General features: G+C 38.3%; 2 protein-coding genes across 2 annotated transcripts in view; both read left to right on the plus strand.

The window, feature by feature from the left end:
- Window positions 1–21,228, plus strand: part of C6H7orf78 (chromosome 6 C7orf78 homolog) — a 78,418-nt gene extending 57,190 nt beyond the window's left edge. The window contains exons 9-10 of the mRNA XM_055392162.2: window positions 20,058–20,144; window positions 20,474–21,228. The gene's annotated coding sequence lies outside the window, so the exon portion shown is untranslated. The remainder of the gene's footprint in view (window positions 1–20,057; window positions 20,145–20,473) is intronic.
- Window positions 21,229–22,270: 1,042 nt separating this feature from the next.
- SCIN (scinderin) overlaps window positions 22,271–23,082 on the plus strand; it is an 86,202-nt gene continuing 85,390 nt past the window's right edge. Inside the window, exon 1 of the mRNA XM_004045116.5 lies at window positions 22,271–22,805. Within this exon, the coding sequence (XP_004045164.4) occupies window positions 22,607–22,805 (199 nt within the window). The 5' untranslated portion in view covers window positions 22,271–22,606. The remainder of the gene's footprint in view (window positions 22,806–23,082) is intronic.

Below are 23,082 nucleotides of genomic sequence, written 5' to 3' on the forward strand. Positions count from 1 at the left end.
GAAGGCCTTTTAAAATGAAAAGGAAATAGAAATTGAAATAGAATGGAAGTAGAAAAAGCTCCTTGCTTAATGGTTTTGAAAGGTAAAAGTCTTCTTGAGGAAATGTGGCCAAGGGCAATAAAATGTGGCCTCATAACAATACTTTGACATTTTTTCTCTTTTCCTATTTTTGATTAAACCTGTATAAAATAGGGATTAATACTGTTGCATGAATATGTAGTAGGAATTGCCCGTAGACTTTTCTTTTTCTGGCACTTCCTAAGATAAAAAACCATTTTCAATAGTAATTCAATATATTTAGTGGCTATTAGCCTATTCAAGTTTTTTTTATGTTTTACTAATTTTGTCACTTTACATTTTTAAATCATTTGCCCATTTCATTTGGCTTTCTAATGTATTATCAAATTATTATACTAGTCACAACTTGATGTTTCATTATGTCTTTTATATCTTTTGTTATTTCATCTACTAATACTTCATTCTGTGTTTTGTTTATATATACATTCTTACTAATGATCAATCTGTTCAAATGCATGTCTGGCCCACTAATCTTTTTGAAAAATAACTTTCAGTTGTGGAAATTACCTCTCTGTTTTCCATTTCCTTTTAGTGGCATTATCTTTATTATTCTCTTATTTCATGTTTTGTTCTTTGTCTATGTTGTGGTTCTTTTTCTGTCTCCTTTATTTGAAGGTTTAGATAATTAATACTCTTTTTTTCTATCTAAACATTGTTTTCAAACCACATATTTACCTTTAGTTATTGCTATAGTAGCTTTGAATTATCTTCTTGAATGCCAGGTAAACATTCTATAATGGTACATCATACTTTCTTAGATCCACTTGCTGCATTGATCTAGTATTCTTTATTTCTTTCAAACACTTGTCCACTCACAGGGAAAAATTGCTCAATAACTTGAACTTACATAATTTATTAATTTCACCCCAGATTCCTGTTGAAGGAAAATATTCTGGTTTCTTTCCAAAGTGGTGTTTTTTTTTTAGCAATTTGACACCAGTATTCTCAAAAAGTGAGGAAGAAAACATAATTATTAAGAATTGAGAAAAGTTTTAAAAAGTAAAATCAAGTGAAAGAGATACATCCTCTTCAAAGGGCAAGAGCAAACTGTAAGTTGAACTGCCATCAGTCTTTCCAGGTTTTACTGCTAAACACATAATTTTCAATTACTCTTTTAAGTCATAAAAGTAAATTTAAAAAATAAATATGTTCATTATGATATTAGTTTTGTTCAAAAACTGCATATGTATATATAAAACTAAAAAAGATATAGATGAAAATATTTAAAGTGATTATGTCAGAACATAATTTTTCTTTTCTTTTTTTTTTGAGACAGAATCTTGCCCTGTTGCCCAGGCTGGAGTGCAGTGGCGTGATCTCGGCTCACTGCAAGCTCCACTTCCTGAGTTCATGCCATTCTCCTGCCTCAGCCTGCCGAGTAGCTGGGACTACAGGCACCTGCCACCACGCCCAGCTAATTTTTTGTGTTTTTAGTAGAGACAGGATTTCACCGTGTTAGCCAGGATGGTCTCCATCTCCTGACCTCATGATCCATGCGCCTCGGCCTTCCAAAGTGCTGGGATTACAGGCGTGAGCCACTGCACCCAGCCCATAATTTTTCTTTACCCTTTTATTTTCTAAATTTTCTTCAACTAATATGGTTACTTCAGCAACTAAAACTGAAACAACAATAAATGCTAATAAATAATGCTGACAAAAATTAAAACAATTCCTCTCAAAAACAAACTTGTGGCCAGGTGTGGTGGCTCAATGTCTGTAATCCCAGCACTTTGGAAGGCTGAGGTGGGCAGATCACTTGAGCCCAGAAGTTTGAAACCAGCCTGGGAAACATGGCAAAACCCTGTCTCTACTAAAAATACAAAATTAGCCAGGTGTGGTGATGCATGCCTGTAGTCCCAGGTACTCAGGAGGCGAGTTAGGAGGGTCAGCTGAGCCCGGGAAGTCAAGGCCACAGTGGGCTGTGATCACACCACTGCACTCCAGTCTGGGCAAGAGTGAGACCCCGTCTAAAAAGAATAAAAAATAAAACATAAAAACTTGTACCATGGCTTATCCCTTTAGAACTTTTGCCCAAATGTGCCAATATACATACATTTTAAAAATCAAATTTCATATATATTTCCTACCTGAGCCTGGCCTACAAAAATGAGTATCTTCCTGTCTGGTAGCCATTTATTAATGGAATATTAAGCTTTGTTATTTTCAGAAGAGAGTTGAACCAAACCAGAAGTGGCAGAAACTCAGAATTTTGAAAAAACAAAACAAAACATTATCTTACAGAAAAGATGCAATAATAATCATTACCATCTGTTTGAAATAATGGTGTAAAGGGGTATAATTTTAGGGAAGGCCAAAGATATCTAGAAGGGGAAGCTAAACGTGAAAACAGTACAAGCCAAATTGATTAATGCAGACCCATGCAGCAGGAAATGTCATGGCAAGAGATGATCTGACCAAATGACGCAATTTCAGATGAGCCAGCAAACTTTAACATTCAAATCAAATTGCCTTAAACTCTGGGGTTTTCTTTTGGTGGGAATTAGTCATCTGAATAGTGAAATGGAACCATGGACTAAGGAATTTGTAAGATCCTATTCATTTCTCAATTTCTAGCTTGGATTTTATACTTATTCTACTATGAAAAAATCAAGCACCCATGTGGATGAAAATAAAACTATATATTTTCAGCCATCATATGCATAGGTATATGTAGATTAAATATCTAAAGGGAAAAAATAAAGCTATAAAAGTATTAGAAGGCACTATGGGAGAATATTTTAAGTTCAGTGTGGAAAGTCCAACTTAAAGAGGAAAAAAGTCCAGATACAACCAACAAATTAGGATAAAATATTTGTAAAACATATATGAGACAAGGAGTTAATATTTCTAACATACACAATGATTAAAGAAATGAAAGACACAATAGACCAACATATAAATACTATGAACATAAAAGTCACAAAATACCTGTAAACAGCCAGAAAGTATAAATATGCTCAACTTCACTATCGGCAAGAAAATGCAAATTAAAGCCAAATGCAATACAATTTGTACCCACTGGATTTTCAATAACTAAACTGTTAGCATTATCTGGCTAAAGTCTGAAAAAATGAAGTCTTACACACTGTTTTTAGGAGTATGAAGTAGTATGATATACTTGGGGAATACTTTGGGAGAATCTATTAAAATTTAAAATATAAATATAATTTGACCCATCACTTTCACTTCCAGGAATCTATTCTTCAGAAAGAATGATACTCATATACTAGGTAATATATAGAAACCTGTAACTTTAAGTATTATCTGCAAAGCAAAAATCCTGGAAAGAAAAACTAAAGGTACACCAATGTAACAATGGTACATCTATACAATGTGATAGAAGACAGTAATTTTTTTAAATGAGATAAATCTATGTATACTTACTTGAAAATTGGTCCATGACAAGTAAAAAATTTAAGATAAAACCAAAAGGCACACTATTTTGGTGCATATATATGTATGCATACTTATACATATGTATATTCTTACAGGCCTATGTGTAAATATACATACATGTATACACACATGCTTGCATACATGTGTGCACGCGTGCACACACACATACACTTGCTTTAGCCTGTGTATATATGCGTTTATGAGATAATAATAGCTGGCCAGGCACGGTGGCACACGCCTGTAATTCCAGCACTTTGGGAGGCCGAGGCGGGCGGATCATGACGTCGGGAGATTGAGACCATCCTGGCTAACACAGTGAAACTCCATCTCTACTAAAAAATACAAAAAATTAGCCAGGCATGGTGGCGGGCACCTGTAGTCCCAGCTACTCAGGAGGCTGAGGCAACAGAATGGCGTGAACCTGGGAGGCGAAGCTTGTGGTGAGCCAAGATCGCGCCACAGCACTCCAGCCTCGGCGACAGAGCGAGACTCCATCTCAAAAAAAAAAAAAAAAAAAAAAAAGTAAGTAAATAAATAAATAATAATAAAATTAGCCAGGCGTGGTGGCAAGCGACTGTAGTCCCAGCTATATATATATATATATAAAATATATATATAACAGCTAATATTTACTGTGTCTTTACCTTGTGCTAGGCACTATCCTCCACATTTTATAACAAATTGATTCAATCCTCAGAATCATCCTTTGAGCTAGAAATCAGTATTCTCCCTTTGTAAAAGCAATTTGCTCAAGTCACACAGTTGGCGATAGAGTTGGAATTTATTTCATACAGTTGGTCTCCGGAACCTGCACCTCTTAAACTCTCCATTGGGATCAGCTTGAAAGCAAAAGCAGACCACAGAGCCTGGTTAGAGTTGTCAAACTCTTAACATCCCAAGAATCTTATTCTTTCCTCTGAGTCATGCGTGAGCATTTTGAGGGTTCTTCTTGCCTTTTTCAAGGCTTGGGCTCCTTTTGCTCTCTAATTCAGGTCGCTGAATTCTAACTTTGATCTCTAAATCAATACTTCTATGGAGTAAAATGGAAGGTCCGTGAAATTAAAATATTAAGATTCTATTAGATAAGAAATGCAGCTTTTGAGCTGGGCATGGTGGCTCACGCCTGTAATCCCAGCACTTTGGGAGGCCAAGGCAGGCAGTTCACGAGGTCAGGAGTTCGAGACTAGCCTGGCCAAGATGGTGAAACCCCACCTCTACTAAAAATACAAAAATTAGCCGGGCTTGGTGGCAAGTGCCTGTAATCCCAGCTACTCAGGAGGCTGTGGCAGGAGAATCAGTTGAACCCAGGAGGCGGAGGTTGCAGTGAGCCGAGATCGTGCCACTGAACTCTTGTAAGGTGTGACAGAGCAAGACTCCATCTCAAAAAAAAAAAAAAAAGAAAAGAAAAAGAATGCTGCTTTTGGAGAAAATACTGACATTTGATTGACGGAAAAAGCTTTCCATTGGATACACAATAAAATTGATTTAATTCTATGCTTGCTGAGAATATTAATAATTAAGAATTTAAAGCAACGAGGGAAAATGGCCTGCACTTGCATAAAGCTATACAAAAATGGTGAACGAAAGATGAACCTGTTCCACTCTTTGGTCAAATAATTACATTAGCAATTGGTTAAGGCCGAGGTATAAACTGCTGCTTGTATTTCCTTTTGTAAAATTTTTGAGCAAGTGAAAATTTTGAGCAAGTTTTGAAAAAGTGACTATGTAAAAAATTAAACGGTATTATTGTCAGTGTTATGTGGAGATTATCAAGCCCTTATTTAGGAAAAAAAATAGTGTTTTCCAATGCTAATTCAAACCAGATGCATGTTAAAACTCAAAGGAAATAGTTTTAAAAAACTGAGTATATTTTAGTTGATTTCAGGATAACTTTCAGAATCCTTCAGCCTTGTAGCTAAATGCTGCATTTTTGCCTTTTTCTATAAAGCAAATAATTTTCTAAAACTTGTTTTCCAAACAATTATTGTACCAAACATATTCATTACTATATATTTTAAATTAAATGTGAATGCTGTCCCAGAGCAAATAACTACTTCTTATTGAGCAAATTTTATGTGTTCTAGTTATTTATGTGCATTGTATGCATAGTCCAATTGTATCTTTATGACAATGTACATATGTTTCCTATATATGTGTTGAATATGGATTCATCATCACCATTTTACACATGGGGGGGTAGAGGAAGTTACTAATTTGCCTAACTTCACACAGTTTATAAATGGAGCATCTGGAAATCAAACCCAGGTAGTTTTTATTTTTTAAGTTGCAAAGTCCAGATTCCTAACCACTATACGCAATGTCTCTAGAGTTTAGGCATGTTAATGGCAAGAAAAGGTTTCAAGTGTCTTTTCATCTCTAATTTTATCACTAGAAAACTATTCTGCTAAATCATAGCTCCTAAACTACTAAGAATTTGGCATATTCATTTTTCTACAAAATTTAATGCACAAAATGAAAAGTGGTATTTTTTCTTTGAGTTAAAGAATACATTTTCTGTGTTTTCTAAGATAGAAAACTTAAAGATAATCACCATATTTTTATTGACTGTAGAGAAACATTCCATTTTTTTCACTAGTTGAAACACAAGTTAAAATATTCAAATTTTCAACAGTTTTCCTTTCATTGAGATAGGACTTTAAATATTTAAAAATTTCAATTTCATTTATGAAACTTTTAAACTGCCCTTAACAGATGAGCAGAGCGCTTTCTGCAGAAAATATTCACTTTCAATCTCATAGCCCCAAAAGGGAAAGTTGAAGGCTAAGTTGAAAATCTGCTTGGGTCAGCCAAATGACCCAAAGGAAAATTAACCCCCTGAAGATGTTTTGCAGAAGTTCCCCTTCTCTAAAAAAAGACAGGACAAAGAAGCCAAAAAGTTACATCCTCACAATATAAAGCCTGAATGACAGAGGCCTTCAGAGTTATTTATTCTCCTCAGCCTATGGACATTCTCTTTCAGATTTTAGTATTCACCATTCAAAATATTTAAGTTATCATGAACTTTCATAATAAATGTGGCAATAAATGTTACCAATTTTCAACTCGTGTTTTAATGTAGAAAACTCTCTCTAAAAGTACATAATCATTAGTTTAAACATTTCAATAAGATGAGCCAGTTTTGCTCATTAATCTCCTTTGGAAAATTGTTCTCTGTGCTGTCTTTTATAAATTAGCTTTTTCCTTCACAAAGTCATTGGACTATATTAGATACTTACTATTTGACAGTTTAATTGTGCAATTGCTTGATAAGAGTAAAAGCAACATCTGTAGACAAAATCTGCCCTACACAAACTTGGAGGAAGAAAAGTACCAATGATTACCTCACATAAGAAGAAGCAACTCACACTTGACAGTTTAATTGTGCAATTGCTTGATGAGAGAAAAAGCAACATCTGTAGACAAGATCTGCCATACACAAACTTGGAGAGGAAGAAAAGTTACCAATGATTACCTCACATAAGGAAAAGCAACTCACACCTGCCCATTGTTTTGGAAAAGGAATACAAATGTCAGCCCTGAATATGGTGGGCCTAGTCGGACTGGCACCTTACATTCTGACAAATAGATCCAGCCATACAATGCTAAGAGCTTTATTCATTTCATAAATATTTCAGAAGTCGATTATAGCTAAATGATTTTTAAAACCACATAAAACCTAAGTTTATCCTTTTATTAAGAGAAACTCTTTATAATGGAGAGTTTTAAACATAAGCAAAAGTTGATCTAAGAGAAGAGTGAACCTCTATATGCGCATTACTTAATACCAACAATTATCATCAATCACTTTGGCAATACGGTCTCATCTATCCCCCCGTTATATTTCAAAGTAAATCCCAGACATTGTATCATTTTATTCACAAATATTTCACTATATCGCTAGATGAGAAAAAACGCACTTTTTACCTCTTATTTTAAGGAATATATTAATATACTATAATTTTTCATTGTTATTGCTTGAAAAATTAAATATTGCAATAACTTAATAAAAGCCATAAATGCAAGAGCATAGTAATTAAGACAACTGGAAAGAATATACCTGAAAGGGAAACATTTTCCTTCATTTTTCTGCCTTCTCTTTCTATAAGTACTTACCCAGCTGTTTCCTTCTTGCTGCTTCCTTGATTCAAAAGGTAAATATGCTCAGCGGGTCATTACAAGATTTGCAATTAGATAAAAAGGTCAAAATAATGCAATATAGAACATATTAGCCTTAATCATTTGAACTTTTTTGTGATGTTCAAATGATTTGTAAGTTTGTAAGGCTGCAGGATTTCAGGTCTTAAGAACAAGCATTTCTCTACATGTTGTTAAACCAAATGGCAATAAAATAGTAAATTAATAACCGAGGTTTTACAGTTCATGTGAAACACTTCCGGAGCTAAAGATTTTTCTTTGTGTCGTATGAGCTAAAAGTATACACAGGAAAAAGTGAACCCAGAACCACTACACTAATCTCTAATAATTCTTTGTATTATTCTTCCGGTTCCCAAAATTTCTTTAAATCCGTAAGTATTTTTATTATATCAGGTCTAAATTTTATATATTGATATACTAATATTTTTTAAAATCTATCACTAAAATAGAGATACAAAACCGATGTTGAAATTGATGTTGCAAGTTTTATTTTGTTTTGCTTTGGGATCTTGGATTTCAAGTCCACAGAATTAAATTGGCATTACTGCTTAGTTCATGACTGGCTCTTATTCTAACAGTGCACCTCCCTTATTTTATATTTCATTTCGAGATTCTTCCCATTAATTATTGCATCATTCACCCCCTTCCCATCTCCATCAGGCATCCACTTACATGCAGACAATGAACACTCTTCCAAACCACATTCCACATTGTTGATGGCCGTTTGCAAATACATTCTTCCATAAAATTTGTTTTTATTAATATGGGTGTGCTCTAAATGGTATTGTGTCCGAATTAGTGGGTTCTTGGTCTCACTTACTTCAAGAATGAAGCCGTGGACCCTCGCAGTGAGTGTTACAGTTCTTAAAGGTGGCGTGTCCGGAGTTTGTTCCTTCTGATGTTTGGATGTGTTCAGAGTTTCTTCCTTCTGGTGGGTTCGTGGTCTCGCTGGCTTCAGGAGTGAAGCTGCAGACCTTCGCGGTGAGTGTTACAGCTCTTAAGGCAGCACGTCTGGAGTTGTTTGTTCTTCCCCGGGGGGTTTGTGGTCTCGCTGGCTTCAGGAGTACAGACCTTTGCAGTGAGTGTTACAACTCATAAAGGCAGTATGGACCCAAACAGTGAGTAGCAGCAAGATTTATTGCAAAGAGCAAAAGAACAAACTTTCCACAGCATGGAAGGGGACTGGAGCGGGTTGCCACTGCTGGCTTGGGCAGCCCCCGCTTTTAGTCTCTCATCTGGCCCCACCCACATCCTGCTGACTGGTCCATTTTACAGAGAGCTGATTGGTCCGTTTTGACAGGGTGCTGATTGGCGCATTTACAATCCCTGAGCTAGACACAAAAGTTCTGCAAGTCCCCAATAGATTAGCTAGACACAGAGCACAGATTGGTGCATTTACAAACCTTGAGCTAGACGCAGGGTGCTGATTGGTGTATTTACAAACCTTCAGCTAGATACAGAGTGTATTCACTCTGAATACAGCCGATTGGTGTATTCACAATCCCTTAGCTAGACATAAAGATTCTCCAAGTCCCCACCAGACTAGCTAGATACAGAGTGCCAGTTGGTGCATCCACAAACCCCGAGCTAGACACAGGGTGCTGATTGGTGTGTTTACAATCCCTTAGCTAGACATAAAGATTCTCCAAGTCCCCACTAGACTCAGGAGCCCAGCTGGCTTCACCCAGTGGATCCCACACTGGGGCTGCAGGTGGAGCTGCCTGCCAGTCCCGTGCCCTGCGGCCGCACTCCTCAGCCATTGGGCGGTCGATGGGACTGGGCGCCGCGGAGCAGGGGGCGGCGCTGGTGGGGAGGCTTGGGCCGCGCAGGAGCCCATGGCGTCGGGGAGGCTCAGGCACGGCGGGCTGCAGGTCCCGAGCCCTGACCCGCGGGGAGGCAGCTGAGGCCCGGCGAGAAATCGAGCGCAGCGCCGGTGGGCCGGCACTGCTGGGGGACCTGGTGCACCCTCCGCAGCTGCTGGCCCGAGTGCTAAGCCCCTCACTGCCGAGGGCTGCGGGGCGGTCCGGCCGCTCCGAGTGCAGGGCCCGCCGAGCCCCCGCCCACCCGGAACTCGCGCTGGCCCGCAAGCGCCGCGCACAGCCCCGGTTCCCGCCAGCGCCTCTCCCTCCACACCTCCCCGCAAGCTGAGGGAGCCGGCTCTGGCCTCGGCCAGCCCAGAAAGTGGCTCCCACAGTGCAGCCGTGGGCTGAAGGGCTCCTCAAGCGTGGCCAGAGTGGGCGCAGAGGCCGAGGAGGCGCCCAGAGCGAAAGAGGGTTGCCAGGGCTGCCAGCACGCTGTCACCTCTCAGTATAAGTGGTATTGCATTCTGTTTCTTACTACTTTATTCAACTTTATTTTTTTGAAATTTGTCTACGCTGCTATTCCTTCCATGCTGTTTATTGCCTCTGACACTGTATGTTATTTCTCTCATACATACCCGTATACCACATGTTACTCATACATTTACCTATGTCTGATCTCCTAGGTTGCCTTTAACTTATTTATAGACACAGTATGCTGTGGCAGGCATAATCTTGTATTATGCAGATAGGGTCTCTACCTGGCTGGTGCCATGTTGCCTGCTTTTTTACTGCACACATGGCGGCAAAGAAAAGGGAAGAGGGAACCTCCATGTTGAATATACCTGGTTTCCAGGTATTCCTTTCCTATTGGCAGAGCTGCTGGCATTTACCTATGCAAGCTTTTAGCTTGTTTATCTACGCTTGCAGCGTGATTTTTCAGGTTGCTTTTTGTTAGAAAAGAAATGATGTGGGGGCTGCTTTTTTGTTGTTGTTTGTTTGAAATGGAGTCTTGCTCTGTCGCCCAAGCTGGAGGGCAGAGGCACGATCTCAGCTCACTGCAACCTCTGACTCCCAAGCGATTCTCATGCCTCTGCCTCCCGAGTAGCTGGGATTATAGGCGTGCACCACATGCCTGGCTAATTTTTGTATTTTCAATAGAGAAGGGATTTCACCATGTTGGTCAGGCTGGTCTCGAACTCCTATCGTCAGGTGTTCCACCCGCCTTGGCCTCCCAAAGTGGTGGAATTACAAGAGTGAGCCACCACACCTGGCCTGAAGCTGCTTTTTATTAAAAAGAAACCTTACCGAGGACTCTCTTACCCTCACTATCTGCCTAAATAATTTCTTTCTAGTTCCTGTATCAATATTGGAAATTACTGTTCCATAAGATTTATTGAATTTCTTCTTGCTGAGTTCGTTTTGCTTATATGTATATTCCTGATATACTTATTTAATAGAAAATATTTTTATTTTTACACAGTCTATCCGCCAACATTTAACTTCATCTTTGTTGTCTTATTTTGAAGTTACATCTTTAGTTTGATGTAGTTAAAGTTATCCATTCTTCCCTTTGTACTTTATGCTGTTTGGGGATTTTGTTTAAGAAAGCCCTTTCTACTATGAACTCATAAAGACATTCAATTTTATAGATTTTGATTCTTTTGAATTTCTATTTCATTTTTTATATTTTACATTATTACATTTCATTTTACATTATTCGAATCATTTGATAATCCCTATAGTTTCTTGTGAAGTCTCTTCATTTGTCAGTACCTTTTCTTAGACCTTTTATTTACACGATTATCATCTACAAATATTGAGTTTTTATTTTTCCTAGCAATTCTTAATATCTTGTGTGTCTTTTTCCAGTCTTTGCATTGTCAAAGACTTCTGTATCCTCTTGAACAGTAGTGAGATAGTGGATTTCTTAATGTTTTTTTCTATCATTTTTGCCAACCATAGATGAAATCCTTCTAAAGTTTTTTATTTAATGTTATTAATGCAATTTATTATTATGCCATTACATTAATAAAGTTCCCCTCTATGTAACCTTCTAAGAATATTGAAAAAGAAGACTTTTATTACTTTTTACTTTAGTAGGATAATCCTACTGTTTTTTCTTTTAAAAAAACACATTTTTTACTTGGTTGGAGAAAATTTTATTTATGACATTGGCATTGATATTCATAAATGAAATTGAACCATAATTATATTTTCTAGAATACCTTTATTGGGTTGTGTAGCTATAATAGCCTCATCAAAATGATTTTAGCTGCTTTTCTTTAATTATGTTTTCTACATCAACTAGTGTACAATAGGAAGTAAAGGTGAATCACATGTAAAACTTTTTGGGCCTTGTATTTTGTAGGAGGGAAGTTTTTGCTTTTAAAACAATGTTGTTAATTTAACATGTATTTAAGATTTTATATTTCTTACTGCATTAATGTTGGCATTTTTACATTTTCTAGAACTATATTCATTTTTCTTCAATTTCAAATTTATTGACATTTACTTGCTTAGATTATAACAAAAATGTCTTATATTTACTTATGAAAAGTCTAGAAATAAGAACTTTAAAAGATTCTGAAATATTATTGACCACTATAAGCCAAGATATGATCAAATGCTAAAATTATACGATGTTCCCAGAAGAGTAGATTAAATTAGTGCTAAAACACAATGTTCAATTGATTTTTAATTTTATGTGGAAAAATATGTTAAGCATTGCTAAGACAGAAAAAAAGCAGTGAAGACCTGCCATAGCAGAGATTAAAGGGAAACAAATAATTAGTGTGATATAAAAGCGCATTCTACAGATAAATGAATAAATAAGTTAGTAGATTAAATAGAAGATTAAGAAACAAAAATTTTACATTTGATAAATATCTTTCAAATCAGTACATATACATGATTTAACAAATCTTGTTAAGAAATGTGGTTATAAATTTAGATTAAAATTATATCTTTAAATTATGTTATAACACAAATATATATTTCAGATGAAGTAAAGATCTAAGGAAAAAATACAAAGTTTCAAAATTATTGCAATAGAGTATATGAGAATGTTATTTAACATCACGTTAGGAAAGCTTTCCTAAGGAGAAAACAAAGAAGGAAAATAAATGGTATGTTTGCAACCCATCTAAGAGGAAAAATTAGCATACTTAACACACAAACTAACACAAAATATGAGTTCAGTTGATATATGTTCAAATAATATAGTAAGAAATTTCCAGAAGAAATAAAAATAGTAACAAATATATAGAAAAATGCTAAATTTCACTAATAACACAGAAATACAACTTTAAGAAAATGAGATATAATTTTCATGCATTAGACTGGAAATGAATTTTTAATGAAATATTGTTAGAATTTAGTACTAAGATAAGGGAAATGGTCATCTTTGTCCACTGACTTAGAAAATATAATTTGGTGATATCCTTAAACCTTTAAAAAAAAATGTGTAAAACTGGCGAAACCCAGTCTCTACTAAAAATACAAAAAATTAGCCAGGCAAGGCCAGGCGCAGTGGCTCACTCCTGTAATCCCAGCACTTTGGGAGGCCGAGGTGGGCAGATCACGAGGTCAGGAGATCCAGACCATCCTGGCTAACACGGAGAAGCCCCATCTCTACTAAAAATACAAAAAAGTAGCCGGGCGTGGTGGCGAGCGCCTGTAGTCCCAGCTACTCAGGAGGCTGAGGCAGGACAACGGCATTAACCCGGGAGGCGGAGCTTGCAGTGAGCCGAGATCACGCCACTGCGTTCTAGCCTGGGTGACAGAGCGAGACTCCATCTCAAAATAAATAAATACATAAATACATAAATAAATACATAAATAAGCCAGGATTGGTGGCACGCACCTGTAGTCCCAGCTATTCAGAAAGCTAAGGCAGGAGAATCGCCTGAACCTGGGAGGCGGAGGTTGCAGTGAGCCGAGATCGTGCCACTGCACCTCAGTCTGGGTGACAGAGCAAGACTCCGTCTCAAAAAAACAAAAAAACAAACAAACAAATAACGTGTAAATCATTTGGCCTAGAAATTCCACTTTTAGAAATCTATCTTACAGAAATAGTAACATGTGTACACAAAGAAAGATGTACGGAAGGTTATTAATGTATTATTTGAATTTATGCATGTAAAGCATCTAAAAGTACCAAAATAAGGAAATTGCATATTACTTAATGCAATGGAATGCAAAGCCATTATTTTTAATGAGATAAATCCATACATACTTACCTGAAAGAATGTTCATAATCTATTAATAAGATTTTGTTTAAATGAAAGGTAGCTGGATGCTGATATGCATTACATTTTGGCTGAAGTACCTGTGGGTAGATGTGTATGTGTGTTTATGTATGAATAACTGTAATGTGCCTTTACTGAGCATTTTACTAGCTGGTAAGAACTATTTCAAGAACTTTATTTGTGTTAACTCATTTCACCTTCATAACAATCCTATCACATAGTACTCCCATTTTAGAGATCACAAAATAGAGGTGCAAAGTAACTTGCCACAGCATTGCTAGAACTCGCAGAACAGGAAACTCAACTCAGGACAGCTAGTTCCAGAGCCTGTGCTCTTAACCACTAATACAGAGGGAAATGGATGGAGGAACAGAAATGGTTGAATAGAGGAACAGAGATAGGCAGACAGACAGAAAGATAATGCATAGGCATGTCTATCAACTCAGCAATTTGAAAGGGATATCAAATTGTTAAAATGCTGTAACCTCCAAAAGATGACATTTTATGAGTCAATGATGGGCACTGACTTCTATTTTTTTTTTTTTTTTTTGAGATGGAGTCTTGCTCTGTCGCCCAGGCTAGAGTGCAGTGGCGCGATCTTGGCTCACTGCAAGCTCTGCCTCCCGGGTTAAAGCCATTCTCCTGCCTCAGCCTCCTGAGTAGCTGAGACTACAGGCGCTCACCACCACGCCCGGCTAATTTTTTGTATTTTTAGTAGAGACGGGGTTTCACCGTGTCGGCCAGGATAATCTTGATCTCCTGACCCCGTGATCTGCCCGCCTTGGTCTCCCAAAGTGCTGGGATTACAAGTGTGAGCCACAGCGCCGGGCCAAGGGCACTGAACTTCTTAAATAACATAATACTTGCTAAAATAGAGAGCGAGCAAGAAAGACATGATTATGGATGAGTGTAATTGTTCTATAATTTTCACATAAAAATAAATGTCAAAATTATACAACTGAGTGATGCTAAAATGACATGGAATATTTCTGTGCCTAACAAGTCAGGGTTTCCCAAATGGAAGGATGGAACTTTTGGGAATGCTGCTTTTAACCCCAACCACTCAAAGAAAAGATCTGTGTAGTATGAGTCCTAAACAAATTATAAATGGAAATGTACCGTATTATATCATCATCTTAATTTTGTGTAAAACGTTATCAGAGCATATCCCTAGGTTGTATGATTAGGGATAATTTTAATCTCATTTGTAATTGGTATTTTCAAAATTGTCTTCAGTAAACATGTGTAACCACAGCAATCAGAAAAAAATGCCATGTAGGTACTGAGATAAACAAATGGTGGGAAAACAAAAAGAATTCTCCCTCATCTTTACTGCCCCAAGTATCCCAATGCCCTAAGACTTCCTGGGTGAAGCAAATTGCTCTCCATCTTTCTTTAGTAGGCCTCAGCTAGAAGCGTGAGTACCAGCTGTCCAGGGAATACTTGTTAAGCTGTTCATTTTAAAATTCTGTCATTTCAGGAGAGGAACTGGGTAGATACAGAGTTGATGAGGCTCCCTTTGCCAGCCTCAAAAGACACTGTTCTCTGAAGTATGTAAAATAAAGTGTCTTCGGAAATCCTTTCAGTCAGTTTGCTTACTCCATAGAAGCCTGTGATTTCAAGGAAGCCTCAAAATACCAAGAGTAAAAGGAGTTACAGTCAAATTGCATAATTTCAACTCATATAAAGGGAGGTTGTGATAAAAAGAGAATTGGCTAAAGTAAGTTATTTCTGGCTAGCAGAAAAAAATCTTCAAGCTTTAACTTTTAAAAACAACCTTCTATTTGGTTTAAATGAATTAATTAACCTTATTTTTGTAAGTATCTTTACAACAAAATGATACTCTGATCATACCTGATTTCCATCATTTTCTATGGTTACACAGTTCTAGCATTCAAGTATTGTTGACTTAGTCCTTGAAAATCTGAAGTTATTTCTCACAAAGTGGTAATGTCAGGGCTACAAATAAGCAAGCAAAACAGAATAAATTGTTAATTGTGATTATTAGTAAAATAGAGACATTTAGAAAAATCAAGCAAAAAAGATGACACAGGCTTCAACACCATTAGCCTCAATTTTATTATATTTTAGACGATATGATCTCCATTTATACAAATATAATTTTAAAGGAAAAAACACATTTAAATCATAAATTTTCATGAAACTTTCATCCTCAACCTTTCTTTTGGTCATAAGCATTCTTCAATGTATAAAATTCTAAAGTAATGATAATGTCTTCTGTAAATAATCAAACATGGGTTAGAAATTGCTTACATAATAAAATACTACATGACAGTATTCAGAAGAAATGTCAAATCAACCAACTATGACCTGCTGTAGTAAGTAGGTTTACAAAAATGGACCATATATCACACCAGCAGACATTCAACAGCAATAAAACCTTCACTTTAGTACTGAACCTTGGACTATGATAGTTCATGGCTCAGTATTACTTTATAGTTATAGTGTTATGTGTAGTTTAAAAATAATTGACTTATGAAAGGGAAGGTCCAAAATTCTGATTGAAGCTTTTTATAAAATGAATGCTTTTTTGGGCCGGGCGCGGTGGCTCACACCTGTAATCCCAGCACTTCGGGAGGCCAAGGCAGGCAAATCACAAAGTCAGGAGATCAAGACCATCCTGGCTAACATGGTGAAACCCCATCTCCACTAAAAAATACAAAAAATTAGCCGGGCATGGTGGCGGGCGCCTGTAGTCCCAGCTACTCGGGAGGCTGAGGCAGGAGAATGGCGTGAACCTGGGAGGCGGAGCTTGCAGTGAGCAGAGATCGCGCCACTGCACTCCAGCCTGGGTGACAGAGTGAGACTCCGTCTCAAAAAAAAAAAAAAAAAAAAAAAAAAAAAGAGTGCTTTTTTTTTAAAGCTCTAGTTTGTTTAGAATGAGCCGAAAGGATAGAAATACACTTCCCTGGAATGTATTTTCACTTCTAAGTGAAGCTTTGATAGGTACTGGGAAAAAGGGTGCTTGCTGATTATCAACTGACTTTGTTGATTGTGTGCTTAGGGCTTTGACATACATAATCTCTTTTAATCCTCACAATGCTCAGGTCCCCTGATTCCAGGTTCCATGCTTATACCCTCAAATAATTTGGTAAAACAAACGTTAAGTTATTACAATTTAGCAAGACTACCAGTAAAAGAAATGTATTTTTAATTACATTATTTCATTATTTACATAAAAAAAAGAAAGCAGATAAATAGCACATTCAAAGCATTTACCTCTCCTGGGGGGAAAAAAAGTGCAGTCCCTGTCTCTCGTATGTTTAGTTTCAACAATTCTGGGATCACGGTGCAATGACATAAATAAAATGTCTTTCAACTCTGAGATTCTATCCCTGAGGAATGAAGATCGCTTGAAGCTGATTCATTTTTCCCAACCCATTTTAGTGAATTGCACAATACATCAATTATATTATTTAACATTGTTTTTTATTCAGAAGAATAATGTATGCAACATTCCCCTCTAGGTATTAATATTCTAGAACACTTACCTTGAGTCCAATCACATGGCCCCAAACCTCAAACATCCTGACTCTTGGTAAAGACTTATTCACATTGGGTGTTTCTTCTTGGACTGAGGTTTGTAAATTGATGAAAATATAAATGTAATTTAATGTAAAACAAACAATTCAATCATATCTAGTCAGCATGTATTACCATAAAGCCAGGGAATCAAATAACGAGACATGAATCTCTAAGTGAACCTTCAAACTTGAGAGAGAAAACACACTTCAGAGTGTGGGAGCGCTATGATGTAAGCAGATCTGGAGTGCTGGGAGCACAGAGGATGCTGGAGTTTAATGGATCCGGGGGAATCATGACCCTAAGGAAGCAGACTTTAAAGAATTAGGAACTTTAACAGACAGATATGGAAGAAGGGCAATAACACAAATGGAAGGAAATTATTTACTTTTAGGAAACTAGGGTATGAGAGAGGAAGAGAAAATAAAGGCCTGGAAAGGAAATTGGCACTTGGTTTTGGAGACCATTTTTTTGTGTAGAAAATGGGCAGTCCTTATCTGGACTCTGGAAACGTTATTCGTTGAAGATTGAATTTGGAGAAATGAATTAATCACTTGTTAGTCTCAGTGGAGTTTACTGCCACTTACTATGTACCAGGTACTTTTCCAGGTTTATATGTATTTATCCATTTAATCCTCATGACAATTCTACAAGGAAATTTCTGTCAGTATCCCCATTCCACAGATGAGAAAACTGAGACACAAAATGTTTAGTAACTTGCCCCAGCTCAGTGAGCTGAAATGGGGGAGAACAAGGATTCAGCCTAGGTCAAAGCCATATTTTAAGTTAGGCCGCTTAACTTTCACTGCATGTCTCTACTGAAGATCAGAGGAGGAGCAAGAGAGTAGGCTACTAGGGATGGACTGGGTTGTTGATTGAATATGGAGATGGAGAGTGTTAGGTCAAAATTAAATGATGCTGTTAGTGAAATTAGAAAAAAATAGAAGTATGTTTGGATAAAACGGTAAGATTGTTGTGAGTATGTTGAACCTGACCTCAGCAGGACCAATCAGGTAGCTATATCTATCAGGGAGTTGGAAGTTTAGATCTGGAGCTCACTTAGCCAGGAGAGGACTAGGGTCAGAAGAGTGAGGCACTTGCCTCATGCACAAAATTAATAGGACGAAAAAAAAGAAAAAAAAATCAAGTATTTTAGTATATAAAATGGTATTTCAATGCAGCACTTTTTTAAATATCAAAATGCCAAAACTATTAACTATCAAAGTGGTTTTTTTGTTTATTTTGTTTTGTTTTGTTTTGTTTTGTTTTTTGAGACAGCGTCTCACTCTGTCTCCCAGGCTGGAGTGCAGTGGCGCGATCTCGGCTCACTGCAAGCTCTGTCTCCTGGGTTCATACCATTCTCCTGCCTCAGCCTCCCGAGTAGCTGGGACTACAGGCGCCTGCCACCACAACTAGCTAATTTTTTGTATTTTTAGTAGAGACGGGGCTTCACCGTGTTAATCAGGATGGTCTCGGTCTTCTGACCTCGTGATCCGCCCACCTCGGCCTCCCAAAGTACTGGGATTACAGGTGAGCCACCGCGCCCAGCCCAAAGTTTTAAGTAGTGGAAGGATCAGTACTTTTCCTTTGTCTCAGCCTGTACAGCACTATTAACAATCCTGTCTCTATTTGAAATGTTATATCATGATATTTTGCATTAATTTTGAGCTTTAAAATATCACCTTAAAATAGTATTTATCTTGAATGCTACTTTGTTGTTGTTGTTTTTTGTGCCTCTTTAACTTTTGCATCCTAGGCATCTGTCTTACTTGCCTCACACTAGCTCTGGCCTAACCTAGAGGGAATTTCACTTTCATCTATGCCAAAGCTTCTTTTTATTTCTCCAAGAAAGGAATGATCACTGAAATTGAAACTGAACTTGAGACACCTCTGGTTTTTAAATTATCTTAAGTCTGGAGCACCAGTTCTTATATTTTTTTTCGTCAGGAGGAAGAGAACACATGATTTCAGTCTACAGATAAGGAAACTGAGACCTAATGGCTCAAAGTTAAAACTAAGTTTCTTAGTGCTGCATGGGACATACTAGATCAGAAGCTTCTCTAGATACAACCTTGAAGAAAATAAAATTATAAAGTATGCTTCAGGGAAAAACACCTGGCCAAATAATTTAGAATGAAAGAATACGTTTTTGGAAAGAGCAAGTGCTTTTGAATGAGAGAGAGAACTTGAATTCCCTTTGGCTATTCATCAGCTGGGTGACTGACCTACGGCAAACTCCAAAGCTTCAGTTCCCTCATCAATAAAATGAGGCTTCATATCCACCTCTCACTGTTTTGGTCAGGAGACAAAAAAAGAATGTAGCTAATAAAATTTATCCATCAGGATCTCAACTTATAACAGAGCATGCATGCAAAATAGGAAAATTCCAGGAGATTTTTAGGAAGCTATATACACAAGAACAGAGGCAGAGAAAATAAAAGGAATAAAACATGGGAGAGTTACTATAACCCAACGGGAGACAAAAAGTCAGACACAGTTATTTGCCTTTAAAAGAACAGTGACTTTTTGCAGAAGGAGCCAAGGAAATAAATACTCCAGCCTCACTCTCTTTTCTCCCTCTGGTCTCCGACCAAGCCTCAAGCCAGAGGACATCAGAGTCCACTTGATTTAGCTCTTGTAGATCAACCTCAAGGGAAGATGGAAGGGTGCAGGATAGAGAAGATATCTAAAGGAGCAAAAGGAAGCTCACCACCACATAAAAATCATTCCTAATTATTGAGTGTTTTCTGTGTAACAGACACAAATACCTTATATGTGTCAACTCATTTAAACCAAATAATCTTATAAGGCAAATATTATTATTTTCCCATTTTAGAGATGCGGAACATGAGGCTGGCTGTGTGTAGTTAAGTAACTTCCTGAAAGTCTCAGAACTAAGGATGAAAGCAGGAATTGAATCAAGGTAATGTGTACTATAGCCTATTATTGTCAAAGATCAGTAAGTGGTAGTAATTGGTTTCATAATTATCATCACTACATAAAAGCTATTTAATCCCAACCAATTATATTTCCAGGGTTTTATCTCAATTATAATACTGCGAATGCATAATAAAGTATGTTCAATATGCTATTTGTAACACTATATTGGCAAAATATACACAAAATTTAAATGCCTAATGTTGGGGCTCAGAAACCAATACCACAAAATGTGACACTTTGACATGCTGAAATGAAGAAGGCTTAAGTTTTCTTTGACCTTCCTTCACCAATCCTCTCTTTCCCAAAGCACAGAATGAAGGTGTTCTCTGAAGTTCCCATATCTGCCTAAAGTCTCAACTTGCCAAAGAAGAAAACAGTTACCTCTGGTCTCTTCCCTGACTTTCCACAAACTGAACTCATATTGCAGAAAGAAAGACTGAAGTCTGTCAACACAAAAGGAGAGCTCTGCAAGGCTTAACATACTTTGTCTCAGGCCACTGTATGTTCTTCAAACCCATTGAATTCCCCTAAAAATCATTTTCTAACCCCCCAAATCACCCATACATCACCCATCTGCCTTTTCTCTAATAAGGAGGTACAATCCTCTGTACCTCATTGGGATATTGGCCAATCACTCTGTGATTCTCCCCCATGCCCGCTGATAAATTTGTATGCCATTTGTCCTGTTAATCTGCCTTTTGTGACTTGATTTTTCAGTGAAACTTCAGAGGGTAGAGGGGAAGTTTTCCCTTGGCCCCTACACTATGAACTGAGGTAGACAAAATAAATTAGTATGTTTATAAAGTGGAATACCATATGGTCAGTAAAAACCGGTAGCTCTATGAGTACTGTGTGTTGATAGACACACACACACACACACACACACACACACGGGGGGGGGATTCGAAAAGGTTATATGTTACATTTTCTGTTAAAAATTTAAAATAACTACATTACCTATATTCTTGTTGACAAAATTTGAGTGTCTGGAAAAATACATAAGAAACTGGTAATGTAATTGCCTTTGGGGAAAGCAACTGGGTGGCAGGGTGAAATGGAGATAATTTTTTATTGCACACATTTTGTACTTTTAATTTTTTTACCATGGTCATGTAATAACCTATTAAAAACATAATTTAATTAAGGAAAAAAAGCTAATTTTGCATTATTATTGACCTTCCAGGGATTCATGTAATTTGAGAAATTGAATGAAAACAATTTTACATGCATGAAATTCAGCTTTCTTACTCTATACATCCTGAGTGATTTGCCTTTTTCAGTAACAGAATCCTTTGCTATACCAGCTTGTTAAATGAATGCCAAATCAAGAGTAAAATTTCCATCTGTATTCCATAGTGTTTTAGCTATGCTGCAAAAGCAAAACCTGTAGGTAAAACAAAGAAAATTATCACCTGGAACTAGGTAACAGGTAACCCAGAAGTCCGGCCAAGCATAAAATTACAGCCACAAACAGCCCTGCAGAGAACATCTCAAGAGGGCGGCTGCTGGGTTTTTGTTGTTGTTGTTTTCATCTTTCTTGGCCAAAGGAAGCAGGTGTTAAGAGAGCTCAACCACAGCTCCTGAATTCTGAGATTTACAGAGCTCTGTCACCTGGGGTAAGACTGCCATTCTTCCAGGTTTTCTTCCTGTCCAAGAAATCTGACATGCTGTTTTTCATGGTATTTTAAAACTGGAAGATCGAGACAGAAACTTTGGTCATCAGGAATGCAGAGATTGCCCAATGAAATGACAGAATTGATCATTAGGATGCTTGTTACTCAAAAAGCCCATTTTTTAAAGAAGGATGTATTAAAATTATTCCAGCGTGCTAATGTGGCACACTCCTCTGCTGCCTAACGGCAGGTGTTGCTATTAGCAGAGGAAGCCTTGTTCTAAGAATTATTCTAGAGGGCCAGAAAGAACAGGTATTGCTCCACCCGAGTAAACGCTGACTCAACTCTGCAGGGCTGGCGCGCTCTTTCCTCACCTCACCCCTCCTGCCAGGCACAACTGAGATCCAGAAATAACAGGATCAGCGAGAGAAGGGGAAATATGCAGGATGGTGGTGATGGGTATGCACAAAGTTTTAATCGTTAATGTTCTTCGTCTATTGCTAGAGAAAATGTCTTTCCTTGGAGGAGGCATTGGCACGAGTTACTATAAACTCCCTCTGAATCTCAAGACTTCTGGGACGCCGATTCCGCTCCTGGCCTGGGGCAGGGCGTGGGAGCTTGGAAGCCAGCGCTGCGCTCCCCGTGGGAAGCGATCGCCTCCTCCGTCAACTCGCGCCTGGGCACTTAGCCCCTCCCGTTTCAGGGCGCCGCCTCCCCGGATGGCAAACCCTATAAAGTGGCGGCGAATAAGGTTCCTCCTGCTGCTCTCGGTTTAGTCCAACTCCAAGATCAGCGATATCCCGCGCCCCGCGGAGCAACGCGTGCAGGAGCCATGGCGCGGGAGCTATACCACGAAGAGTTCGCCCGGGCGGGCAAGCAGGCGGGGCTGCAAGTCTGGAGGATTGAGAAGCTGGAGCTGGTGCCCGTGCCCCAGAGCGCTCACGGCGACTTCTACGTCGGGGATGCCTACCTGGTGCTGCACACGGCCAAGACGAGCCGAGGCTTCACCTACCGCCTGCACTTCTGGCTCGGTAAGGGACGGCGGGCGGCGGGACCCCGACGCACCAAGGCCGGCGAGGGGAGGACGTAGGGGTCTGAGATTTGCAGGCGTGGGAGTAAAGGGGACCGCAAACTGAGCTAGGCTGGAGACCTGTCGCGCCACTCGCGCCCCCACGGGGCTGCCCTTTGGGGCCGGCCACTTTCTCCCTACCGAAGTCAACTCGCCGGCTGCAAACGCGGGGCTCAGGCGTTGTCCGCAATTGACTTACCTCGCAGGCTTTGACCTTTGCCAGGTGTAGTTCCTGGACT

This window comes from Gorilla gorilla, chromosome 6 (assembly GCF_029281585.2).
Source record: "Gorilla gorilla gorilla isolate KB3781 chromosome 6, NHGRI_mGorGor1-v2.1_pri, whole genome shotgun sequence".
Lineage (NCBI taxonomy): Eukaryota > Metazoa > Chordata > Mammalia > Primates > Hominidae > Gorilla > Gorilla gorilla.